General features: G+C 50.9%; 2 protein-coding genes across 2 annotated transcripts; one reads left to right on the top strand and one right to left on the bottom strand.

Annotated features, from left to right (window-relative positions):
- Nucleotides 1-2,874: 2,874 nt before the first annotated feature.
- ETH_00012940 (uncharacterized protein) lies at nucleotides 2,875-4,692 on the bottom strand (the record flags this gene model as incomplete). The annotated part of the gene is made up of 3 exons (XM_013372514.1): nucleotides 2,875-3,327; nucleotides 3,888-4,129; nucleotides 4,356-4,692. The coding sequence occupies 3 exons, from the start codon at nucleotides 4,690-4,692 to the stop codon at nucleotides 2,875-2,877; spliced, it is 1,032 nt and encodes a 343-aa protein (XP_013227968.1).
- Nucleotides 4,693-7,511: 2,819 nt separating this feature from the next.
- ETH_00012935 (uncharacterized protein) lies at nucleotides 7,512-11,431 on the top strand (the record flags this gene model as incomplete). Its single annotated transcript, XM_013372513.1, has 2 exons — nucleotides 7,512-10,052; nucleotides 10,226-11,431. 2 exons carry the CDS (start codon nucleotides 7,512-7,514, stop codon nucleotides 11,429-11,431), a joined length of 3,747 nt encoding a protein of 1,248 aa, XP_013227967.1.
- Between the last annotated feature and the right edge of the window lie 1,031 nt (nucleotides 11,432-12,462).

Genomic DNA, 12,462 nt, shown 5'->3' with positions numbered 1-12,462 from the left:
TTCTTTTTGAAGAGATCTTCAGTCTCCAACATCGGAAAGCCAGCAGGGGGCTGCGGAGAGCTGCAGCATCCGGACGGCTTCGCAGCAACCGCGCAGCAAGGCTCGGCTCCTGCGCGCAGCCAGCATATTCAACATGCAACCTGCGGGATCAGCGGATTTAATTCCCCTCTTTTGGCATTTGCGGCGAAGAAATAAATGCAAAACAAACTCGGAAACCGGCCAGTCGAATGCACGGGGCCCGAAACGCAGCTGCAGCGGGCTTGTTCAGCTTTCCGTGGTAAGCTGCAACAGCTGAAATCCGCGGCAGTCCAGCCCTCCGCGGCGCCTCCAAGAACAGAATTCGCGGATTAAATTGAAGAAATTTAAAAGAGAACTTGATCGCCAGTCACCAGCATGCAAGATATGGTCGAGGCTTCCCATCTTTGCTCCCCGTGGGCCGCTGGCGACAGCCGCGCGGTCGCGTGCAGAGCTTTCGCGGATTCCGCAAACAGAAGCCTCCAGAGAAGCCCCCGAAAGCCCCAGTTTATTCGGAAGGAATTTATTTTACTTCGTAGAAGGTCAGGAAAAGTGGTGCCTTGGGGAAGTACAGAACAGCCGGCGCCGCACACTCCCGATGTGGAAAGCCGGCTGCGCCGTTCGACACTGCGTTTCACGCCCTTTATTTGCTCCTTTTCTTCGAATTTTTTCCCCGCAACAATTCCATTTATACTTTGCTAAAGAAAGGGAAAGAGATACTCCCGTTTATGGGCTTAATCGGCCAGGTGGCAGGCAAGTTGCGTTGCAGATCCACTGGCCTCTGGCAAATAGGCTGCTGGGCGCGCACAAACGAAAGGCGTAGCTTTCCAAGTTTGTGATGAATTAGAAAAGCCAATTCAATAGCCTCCAGATACGGGAAAGACACTGCGCTGCCCGCAGCAGCACTTTCTGCTTCTCGCGGCTTGCATCTGCCAGCGGAAGCAAGACTGCTGCAGCACAACTTCGCGAAAAAACCTGGAAAATAGGCCGGGACACGAAGGCCAGTTAGTGTTTGTTCTTTTTGAAATGCTGTGCGTGCAAATAGAAGCAAAACGAGGGGCAGCAGACGCCAGCTACTCGCGTGTGCATGTGCGGGCAGGCACATCTGCACTAATTTATTCAATTATATCCACATAGACCCTTCTTCCGAACTAATTCATTATTCCCTAACAGCATGTTTCGCAAAGAAAGGCCTTTCAGACTCCTTAGCACTCCTCTAAACCTTTAGCAGGGGGCCATATAGGAAAGGTGGGAAATAGAGCTTCCTGCCTCTCTAGCCCTGACTAAAGCCTCTATTGTAGCGCTGTTTATAAATATTTGCTTTTTGTGGAAATAGATTGGCATGTTTAGGGCAGTAAACTCTCTTGAACAACTCCGAAAGCTCTGTAGGCGACACGCAAGACAGAGTCGAACTTAAGAGTTTCAGCGAATCCAAGTCCTGCAGCTGCTAAATAGACCCAAATCGTCGAGGAAACCCGCAGGGGCCCCAGAAGTTTGAAAGGATTTGCTGCTAATAGAAGTTCTTTCAGCTGCTGCAGAAGCAGCAGCTAGTGGAGGCGGTGTGCAGTGGAGAGCAGAAGAAGCAGAATAATGCCTCTGTTGAAGACAGGAAGCAAATATAAAAAGCCATTAGTCCTTTTGGCCTTTAATTGGAACAAAAGATCTTCCCTTTCAAGAGATCAGCTCAGATGACTTGCAGCAGAGCTCGTTCAGCTTTTGCTGCAGCCAAACCTGAATGAAACCAGAGGCCTGCGCCGCTGCAGCAGCACAAATCCTTGAAAAGACTTCGGAATTTAAAAGACTTTGGAATTTGTTTTTGAATGTAATCTTTTACTCAGCGAGGGCCACAGAAACAAAGGCAAAGAAGCCAGATTTTGTTCTAGTACTCATTCTTGCACGAAGTTCTCAGCAGTCAGGACTTCTCTTGCTGAAAAGATGCAAATCAACAAAATAAATCTCGGGAAGAGTATCATCACCGCATAAATTAATGCTGCTGCGCTTCATCTCGCTATATTGTGTTTTAGCAATTCATCTTTTCTTGAATACTTTCCATGCATGCTGAGCTAAGACTCCATTGCTCTCCAGTAGCTCTCTAGAAGTTATGATATTTCTTTAAAAGCTGTTTTCAAATACTTATTGAACTGAGTTTCTGTATTTGCACCAAGAGTGGCTCGAACTTGAATTCAAGATCGACCAGAAACCCCGCGTTTTGCCTTCGTTCAAATTCGTTGAATTTGGTTTTCCATTTGAAGTTTTTCTGCAACTGCAGCGCTGCAGCTCACTCCAAGTGAAACAGCAGAACATATTAATGGAAGAAAAAGAAAAAGAGGAAAAGAAAGTTGCAGGTCATCTAAAAAGCCCCTTTCCTCCTCTCTGTTCTCGAATGCAGCAGTTTCAAGCAACACTTTGCTCATTTCCCGTCCATTTAGAGTGCAAAAACCTTTTTGGAATTCTCTTTTGTGCATTTGCAACAATTTGGGTGTCTCTAAACTCTTGCTGCTGCTGCTGAACAGACGAAATCGGGAAATGCATATAAGATCCATTTCCCTTTCTTTCCGGGCTCTGGGAGGAGCCGGAGGCCCGAACCGGTGAAGCACCAGCAAGCTCTTGAACAATCTCAGATGGATTCATTTTTATTATTTATTTATTAATAAAAAACTCTAAATAAACAAGACAAAGATCTGATTCCAGGTGCTGCTGCAGCAAGACAAACAACACTGCGCACACGCGGCAGCTTTTCAGCTTTCTGCCGGCCTCACAGACAGCCCCACTCCCTGCTGCTGCCCTGCTGCTGCTGCTGCTGCTGCTCCTTCTGTCGCAGACTCTTCTCCTGTTGCTGCTCTTGTTGCTGCTGCTGCCCTAGTTGTTATTGGCGCCGCCGCCGCCGCCGCTGCTGCTGCTGCTGCTGCTGCTGCTTTGCTGGGTGTCTTCCCCCGTAGACTGCGCAGCCTGCGCCCCTGCTGCTTGCTCTGCTTGAGTCCTGGAGACTTCAATTTGAATAACTCGAGTGAGAACTGCTGGAGCGAATTCAACGAGCTGTTCGCAGAGTTTCTGCGCCTCTGCTGCTGCTGCTGCTGCTGCTGCTGTTGTTGCTGTTGCTGCTGTTGCGCTTTCGCTGGCAGCAAATATGATGGCCTCGATTATGAGCTTCTCTTGAAGGGCTCTGGGGCCCTGCGCAGCTGCTGCCAAGTCGGCCGCGCTGCTGCGGTGGCGCAGCAGCTGCTGCTGCTGCTCCTGCTGCTGCTGCTGCTTGCAGCGGCGCTGCTGCTCCCGTATCAGCTCCTGCACCCGCGAAGGCCGCCTCAGCAAACTCTGAGCAGCAAATTGAAAAATAAATTTCAAATAAAATTCACTACACACCCACACTCCTGCTGCGTCTGCCCAGCTGCCCAGTCTGCTGCTGCAGCTGCTGCTGCTGCTGCTGCTGCAGCACGACGCAGCTGTGCTGTTGCTTCAGCGCTTTTCTTGAAGTTTCTAAATGCCAAGTTTAAAGCAAAAGCCAAAAGCCCAAAGGCCACCTAATTTAAAGTCGGAAATAAACTCAAATAAAATAAATTAAAAATTAAAAAAAAGACTTTTAAAATTAAAAATATTTAAAGAAATCAATAGAAGTAGCAGATAGAATAACTCAAGAAGCTAAATGAAGTATTAATCTGCCTTTTTTCAAAGTCGAATTAAATGAAATTGATAATGAGGATTTAATTTATTCAAAGAAGTCCTAAATGGATTTAAACAAATAAATGGATATACATTAAATGCAACAGAATTTAATTTACTTTGAATAAGTGCAGAAATAAATAAAACAAAAGAAACTGCGGCAGCAGCGCAGCAGCAGCACGGCAGCGCAGCAGCAGCGCAGCAGCAGCACCCACCTCGTCCTGGCCCTCCCCGTCGGCGCGCTTATCGCCAGCAGCAGCAGCAGCAGGATCAGCAGCAGCAGCAGCAGTAGCAGCAGCGTCAGGGGCTTCTTTTGCTGCTCCTTCTGTTTCCTCTTTGACCATTTCCAAAACAGCTTCAGCAAATGCTGCAGCAACTGGCAGCACTTCAGCAGCAGCAGCAGAAGAGAGGCCCTTGAGGAAGCAAGCTGCGAGGCCTTTTGCAACTTCTGGATCGCCTGAGAACAGCAGCAGCAAAAAGAATAATTGCACTTATTTGCATGCAAAGATCCATTAATAAAAAGAAATGTAATATTTGTTCAAATCCGTTCACTTTCTCCTTTTAAAATGCAAAAATAAATATTGTAATCTCATCTGAGCGCCCTCGCCTGCTGCTGCAGCACGTCCGGTGTACCTACACCCGGACTGCTGCTGCTGCTGCTGCTGCTGCTGCTGCTAGCTCACTGGACTTGCGCAGCAGCACGGGCATCAGCAGCAGCGGCTCCTTCTCTGCGAGCCGCAGCAAGAAGTTTCCCCCGCCTTGTTCTGCAGGGCGAAGGGCAAAAGCCAAAAACGCCCGCAGCAGCTTTTTGCCATCTTCGCTGTGCAGCAGCAGCTGCACGACGCGGCTGCCGTGGCGCTCGAGCAGCAGCTGGCACACCCGCTGCTGCTGCGTCGGCTTGCCCGCCCCGCTGCTGCTGCTGCTACTGCTGCTGCTCTCCGCCCGCGAAGAGGCCGGACGCAGCGCCACAGTGGGGCTCTGCCCGCCTGCAGCGCTGCTGTCGCCCTCAGCAATGCCCATGGTGGCGTAACGCGCGGGGAAACGGAAACTTGCAGAAGCGGATCCTGCTGTGTTTGGCTGCGACGGAGGGCAACAAACGAGACGCGAAAGCTCTCCTTATGAGTCAGAAATAACAAAAGGAATAAGTTAAATCTACTGGCCTTCGGCTGGGACGGAAGGTTTCTTAGTTCCGGAGATCTACTGAGGTGACTTCCAACCACTCCTGCTGCTGCAGCGCGAGCGCCCTCCGGTGTACATCCACCGCGACGCAAGCTTACCCACAGCCACAAGTGGAATTCGCGCGAAAAATTAAATCTAAAAAAGCAGAAGAGTTTTTAAAACGTAAACTTTCTGAAATCCTGTTGTCTTAATTGAAAATCCCCACCAGCCCCGGCAGCCCCAGTCGGCGGCGATCACTGCTTCTCCGCTGCTGCCTTCTCGGACTACTTCTGAGGCTGCATGCCTTCGAAAATGCCCTTTCCGATTTGCCTTCTAATAATTTCAAAACATAAAATGTTTTAAATAATTCAGCGGCGAAATCCCTGCAAAAAATTCGCATCCTGGCCCCGTATTCCACCCAGTGGTCCAGTGGATGCTGCACGCCCAGCAGCACCTCAAACTGCACCATTTTCTGCGGGAATTGCAGCCAATTTTCCGAATATTTTTCATTTTAAATCCTTTAAAACAGTGAAAAGCTGCGAAAATAGTCACAGTGGATCAAAACTGGAGCAAAGAGCACAAAACGGGCTGTTCCGGGATTCGAACCCGGGACCTCTCGCACCCGAAGCGAGAATCATACCCCTAGACTAAACAGCCACGATGGGTGGGTCTGCAGCTCATTTCTTGAAATGGACTTGTGAATAATAATAAATTCATTTTAATTATTATGAATAATTAATTAGTATTAATTAAAATGAATTAATTAAATGAATTAATTAAAAAAAGAATCTTTTTGCTTTCTTGCATGCTCTGGCCCGCCTGCAGGAAACTGCTTTCCGCTGTGTCCTGCAGCGGGAAATATAATTTCAAATTTGAACAGCATAACTTCTTGGGGCCAAATAAGTCAAAATAAATAATTAAAAGAATTTTATTATTTAAAATAATTCTTTTAAAGGGTTTTGAAAGTGTTTAGTTTCTAATCTGATGTGCCCAGGTGTCCTCTTAGACAAGCACAGGGGAATGCACTCATGCATGCAAGTTGAATCCGTTCTGCGTCGCCCAAAGTTTAGGGTGTAGGGTTTAGGGTTTAGGGTTTAGGGTTTATGTTTTAGAGCTGTAGGCTCTCATGCGTGCAACTTGAATTCTTTGGTTTTCGGCCAAAGCTTAGTGTTCAGGGTTTAGGGTTTAGGGTTTTAGGCTCTCGCGCATGCAAATTGAAGTTTTTCATTTGGAGACAAAGTCTAGGGTTTAGGGTTTAGGGTTTTAGGCTCCCATGCATGCAAATTGAATTCTTTCTGTCTGCATTAAAGTCTGAACTTTCCATATGCATGCAATCATTTCAGCTTCACTTCTTTTAAGCTCGCCAGGAGTGAAGACCCACAAACAAGTAAAGTACTTCTTTTACTTTAATTTAAAGAAGTAAATTATTCCTTTAAATTGAAATAAAAGAATAAATCCCTTTTTTAATTCCTAGTGTAAAGACACTTGCAAACGAAGAGTGCTGCAGCAAGCTCTTCACCACTTGAAGTCTTTTTGCGCTTATTTATTCCCATTTGCTTCCTGCCTTTCTTGCTTCTACTTTGCATTTGCTGCAGCAGCAAAAGCGACTCCGCAGCAGCAAGAACAGCTGAAGCTGCTGCGTAACTTGATCTGGAATTTCTGACAAAGTTTCACCCAGGATTGTGTGATGAACTGCAATTCAAAGAAGATATTTTTATTTATTTATGGGGTGTTGAATTTCCAAGACAGTTGGACCTATCTCTTCCCTTTGCACTGCGTCGTATTGCTGAGTTCAGTTCCGCGTTGCTGCTGCTGCTGCTGCTGCAAGAGCAGTAAATGGTGCAGCGGGTGCAGCAGCAAAAACTTGAACTGAAGAGCTCCTGCGGTGTCTGGCGAGTAAACAAGTGGAAACAGCAATTCAACTCCGCCAGATCAACAAAATAAATTAATATTTGAGATTAATTTTAATTTATTTGCTTCTTAAATGGAAAAGAAAGCTGTAGCGCCGCTGTGCAAATCGCCTGTTGCGAGACGAGCTGCGGCGAAACAGAGGAGTCGAACTGCAGGTAAGTCTCGGTTGATATTCCTTTCAACTGGAAAGACAGCAAATAAAAAATCTAATTTTTAAATATTTAAAATCAGAAAATGGAATTCTCCTTTCCATTTGGCGCTGCTGCTGTGGGGTGAGATCCTCCGTGAGTGCTCGGCAGCGCAGCGAGTTCCGGGCGTGCAGCAACTCCGATTAACCCGTAAGAAAGAACATTTGGGCGGATTTGGTCAAAATTTTGAGCAAATTTAGTCAAAATTATCCAAAAAATTAAACAATTTGGAGTTTTTAATGAGCAGGGCTCCGGGATCACGGACTGGGGCTGCCACCGACTATTCACGGAGGAGCTGAATGCGCCGAGAGAGAAACTTCAGCTTTAGTGCGCCGCGCATGCACAGCTCCCCAACTAAATGCATTTAAAAGCTTTAATGCATTAAATTAAAGTTAAAAATTCATTTATAAGCCGCAGCAAAGCTGCTGCTGCGCTGCAGCGGGCGGGCGGCTCGCCACTCCAGGCCAGGGGGGGTGAGTCGCTGCAGCCTGGAGCCTCTGAAGCCCTCCAGCTCTTCTCCTTTTCAAGTTTAAAAAACTAAATGCCATTCAATTCTTCAAAGCTTCTTCAAAGGGCCTCATCATGGCCTCCAGCGCAGCTCGGGGGGCCCCCAACAGCCCCCCGACGGAGTCCGCGGCGCCGGGGGCCTCCCCAGCAGCAGCTTCCGCCTCGGGCCGCCCCCGCAGCCGCGTAGAGCAGATGCTGCACCTTTATTACGAATTGGAGGAGTCCGAAGTGGCGGAGTCTGCTGCTGAGGACCGGCCCGGTGCAGCAGCAGCAGCAGCAACAGGAGCAGCAGCAGCCGCAGCAGCGGGAGCTGAGGGCGCGAAGAGGGTCCCCGAGACGGAGCCGCAGCAGCAGCGGCGGGGCGCAGCAGCAGCAGCAGCGGCGGGCGCGGGGAGCGCGGTGAAGACGGCGCTGCAGCTGCTGCAGGAGCTGCCGTACCTGCAGCAGTCAGCTGCTGCTGCTGCTGCAGGCGGGAGCGGCGTCGGGGGCCCCGGGAGCGTGGCGAGCAGCGTGGCAGCAGCAGCAGCAGCAGCAGCAGCAGAGAGGGGGGAGCAGCTGGAGGCAGCAGCGCTGGACCTGGGGTCTGCGGAGTTCAACATGCAGGCCTTTTTTGCTGCTGCTCTGGAGCATTGCTCGCTGCAGCAGCTGCTGCGGCTGCAGCAGGAGCTGGAGGCTGGCAGCAAAACTCTCGAGCGAGAAATGCAAACTTTAGTTTACGAAAACTACTCCAAGTTTTTAAGTGCAACAGAAGCTGTGGGGCGGGTGCGGGGGGCCCTGGGGTCTGTGGAGTTGCTGCTGCAGCAGCTGGCAGCAAAAGTGGGCTACGTGGAGCGCAGCAGCAGCAAAGTCGTCGCCACGCTGCAGCAGCGTGCTGCAGCCATTGAGGACTTAGTCGCATTTAGGCAGCTCATTCAGCAGCTCCAAACCCTCGCCACTCTTCCCCATTTGCTGCGGCAGCTCTTGGGGGCCCCCGACCCCCTGGGGGCCCTTCGGGTGTACGAACACTCCAGGCTCTTTTTGGCGCAGCAGCAACTTTGCTGCTCCCACCTTCCCCGCCTGTCTCTCCTCAAGGCCGACGCAGACGCCCTCGCAGCCCGCGCCAAGTTGCTGCTGCTGCAGCAGCTCGACGCCCCCGCAGCAGCAGGGGCCCCGGGGGGCCCCCCGGGGGCCCCCCCGGGGGCCCCCTCGGGGGCCCCGGCCGGTTTGGGGGGCCCCTGGGGGCCCCCGGGGGGCCCCGCGGGCGCGGCGGGCCCCGGCAGCGGGGACGGCACGGGGGCCTTGGGGGCCCCGGGGGGGGCTCCGGGGGGGGCCCCGGGGGGCCCCAGGCTCCACAATGAGGGGGGGGCCCCGGGGGGCCCCCCGGGGGGCCCCCCTCTTGACCCTGAAGCTGCTTCGGAAGTGCTGCGGCTGCTGCTGCGCAGCGGGGAGGAGCCGCAGCAGCTGCTGCGGCTGTTTCAGCGGGGCCGCCGGCACGCAGCTTTTGCTGCGCTGCAGCAGTGCTTCTCGAGGGAAGCGCAAAGTGCTGCTGCGGCTGCTGCAGCAGCAGCAGATGGTGCTGCTGCTGCTGCTGCAGCGGCAGAAGTCGATGTTGTCAAGGAAGTGAGCGCAGCAAGTGCTGACCTCGCGCTGGAAGCAGCGTGCAGCCGGGTGTCTGTACACTACGTGGGCCTAGTGGCAGCAGCAGTGAAGGACTTGTTATTTATTTTCAAGTTTATTTCAATTTCAAAAGAAAAAGGAAAAAAAGAAAGTGAAGAAGCAAAAGACAAGACGGAGGCTGCTGCGCTGCAGCGGGTGCGCGCAGCTGTCGATACAGCTGAAGCAGCAAACCCCCCCATTCCTCCAGAAGCAAATCAAACTATTATTTCTTTTATTTCTGCATTAGTAGAAGCAGCTTTTTCTCCCCTTTCTGCCATGATTGCTTCCACAGTTCCTGCTGCTGCTGCTGTCGTCAGGGGCACTGCTGCTGTTGTTGCCGCTTTCGAGGCCTCCTGGGAGCCGCTGCTGCCGCTGCAGCTGCAGCAGCAAGCAGCAGCAGCAGCAAGAGCAGCGCAGCAAAACATTCTGCTCAAGGCCACCGCCCTTGCCTTCAAGCGCGCCTACGCCAAGGTGGCGCAGGAGCTGCACGACTCCACTGCAGCAACGCTGCAGCAGCAGCAGCGGCGGCAGCAGCAGCAGCAGCAGCAGCAGGGAGAGGCCTCCCCCGCAGCTGCTGCGGACTTCACCCCTGCAGAACTCGAGCTGCTGCTGGCGCAGCAGCATGCAGCAGCACAAGCTGTTGTGGTTGAGGGCTGCGTGGCCCTGACTGACGCGCAGCAGCTGCTGCAGGGCGCGAGCAGCAGCTGGCGGCCGGCAGCAGCAGCAGGCGGAGCAGCAGCGGCAGCAGCAGCGGCAGCAGCAGAGGCTGCTGCGCTGGTGCAGCAGCACATCACGCCCTGGGTGTGGGGCCTCTTTGAACTTTTTGTCCGCCTCGTGGCCAAAGTGACAAAAGATGTTCCTGCTGCTTTTAGTGGCTATTCTGAAGTTCTAGAAGATGTTATTCGAGACTTTTCAGAAAGTGAAAAGCAGCAAATTCTTTTAAATGAAAAAAGTCCGCAGCAGCACTGGCTTCCTGCGCAGGTGCGCTGTTGCTGGGGTGTACGTACACCGCGCTGCTGCACATACACCCCGATGCTACCTCTCTTGCTGCTGCTCTTCGCGCCCCGCTGCAGCTTCCTTTCAGTTTATTTATTTATAAAATATCTATTTATGTTAAATTATATTATTATTTACTATTTTGATTTTGTTTTCAGGTGGAGGCGACGCTGCGGGCAGCCCTTTCTGCGGACTTGCATGCGTTTGAAGCTTCAGGTGTACGTACACCGCAGCCCCCGCTGGTGCCAGCGCTGCTTCTGGTGTATCTACACATCGGCCGCAGTCTGCAGCGAACTGGACTTTCGAAGTTGGAAGCAATTGGTTCTGAGCTATTTCCTTCTTTGAAGGCTGGCTGGCTCAGCAGCAGCAGAGCAGCCCCTGCTGCTGCTGCTGCGCCTGCTGCTGCTGCTGCTGCTGCTGCTGCTGCTGCGCAGGAAAGGCCGCGAGTGCTGCCTGTGGCCCTGCGGCTGCGAGCAGCAACGCAAAGCCTCATGACAGCTTATGTGTTTAGCCGGGGGCAAGCAGCAGCAGAAGCGACAGTTTCGCTGCTTGCTGCGCAGCACTTGCTGCGCAGCAGTGGCAGCAGCAATTGCAGCAGCAATGGCAATAATAGCGGCAGCAAAAGTGGCAGCAGTGGCGCTGAAGACTGCAGCAAAAGCATGCAATTAGGAGCAGCAAATGAAGAAGCAAAATGGAGGTCCCCAAAAAGGGCCTCCGGCTGCTTCCTGCCTCTCATGAAAGTGCTGCAGCACTGCAGCAGCGAATTGGAGCTGCTGCTGGAGGACGCTGCGCAGCGGCCAGCAGCAGCGGCAGCAGCAGCAGCAGGCGGCGGCGGCGCAGCAGCAGCAGGCGCAGCAGCAGCAGGGGCGCAAGGGGCCGGGGGCAGCGCTGCTGCTGCTGCGCTGCTGCTGCAGCCGCAGCGGCGGCTGCAGCGGCCTCTGGGCCGGCGAAGGTCGCCCATAGAAAGAGAAATGGAAAGACTCTTTGCGAGGAAGCAGCGAGTGTTTGCTGCTGCAGCACAGAGCCGCAGCAAAGCCTTGATGGGAATCTTTCGAATTGCTGCTCGTGCTGCTTTGGAATTTGTGCGCTGCTGCGTCTACAGCGACCCCGGGGAGCCGCAGCAGCTGCAGCTGGACTGCGCTGCAGCAGCAGCAGCAGCTCGGGTGTACGTACACCCCGAAGACGCAGCAGTCGTCGACGGCTTCTTCGACGAAATCGCGGCCTGCGCGGCGCTGAGGTGTATAGGCAGCTCCGCGGGGTGTACGTACACCTCGCCGCTGGCGCTGCTGCTGAGGGAAACTGAGCTCGAGGCTCTCTTGACTCAGGACAAAAATGTTTATCTTTTCCCGGATTCGCAGCAGTAATGCTTTTGTTTTCTATTTTCCAGTTTAGTTTCAACTTAGTGCTTTCCAGAGACACAAAAATGACAGAGAACAGCTTTAGTCCGGTCCTGACCCCCAAGCCGCAGCGCCTGCGGTGTACGTACACCGCAGCGCCGCTGCACAGACAGCCAGGGGGAGGAAAGGATATTACTTTGCGAGAAGGTTCTTTTAAAATGTCTTCTCGCAATTTAAAATGTTTGTTTTTAACATTTAAAAGCAATTAAAGAAGTGTTTTTGCCTTGCATGGGTCAGCAGCTTCGGAAAAAGGTGGCTGCTGCAGGAGGTCGAAACGAATTTGAATTTCAAGTTTTTCGTTTTCAAATTTTTGCAGAATTGGAAAACTTCTAAAACCCCTCAAGCAGCAAAAGACTCACACAAAACTCCTCAGAATTTTGGGGATTTGGAGCTGCTTTTGAAGACTTCAACTTTTAAATTATGTCTTCTTGCTGCTGCTGCTGCTGCTGCCTTCGCCACAAGTCAGTTTTCTCTCAACTTGAGGGCAAAGCTCAACAGAATATCCAAAACTATTTTCGAAGTAATTCCAAGAACAAACTGCCACAATTTATCCATAATTATAAATCCATTAAAAGGCATTTATCTATAACCATATATATATATGTATAGATATATACATATATATATAGATGTATATTTAATATATATTTATTAAATATATATAATCATATATATATTTATAAATATATATTTGTATATCTATTTATCTACTTAAATACTTTTGCTGGGAATAAAAAGGGCAGTTTGTTTTAATTGCATTTATTCGGATGTAATTTCGCACTTCAAACAAAACTTGGAAATGTTCTTTTAAATGTATTCAGAAAGTTAGAAATCTGCGCAATTGAGCGGAAATTAAATAATAAAATCGAACAAATAAAGTTAAATAAACATATGGAGTTAAATGAATAAATAAAATAAAATAAAATCAAATCAAATAATAAAATCAAGTAATAAAGAATTGAGCAAATAAAATGGACTAAAGGCTGCAGTTCACTGCA

This window comes from Eimeria tenella, genomic scaffold (assembly GCF_000499545.2).
Source record: "Eimeria tenella Houghton genomic scaffold, Eth_scaff10, whole genome shotgun sequence".
Classification (NCBI taxonomy): Eukaryota; Apicomplexa; class Conoidasida; order Eucoccidiorida; family Eimeriidae; genus Eimeria; species Eimeria tenella.
The sequence above is the reverse complement of the archived record's forward strand: the minus strand, read 5'-3'. Positions and strand labels throughout refer to the sequence as shown.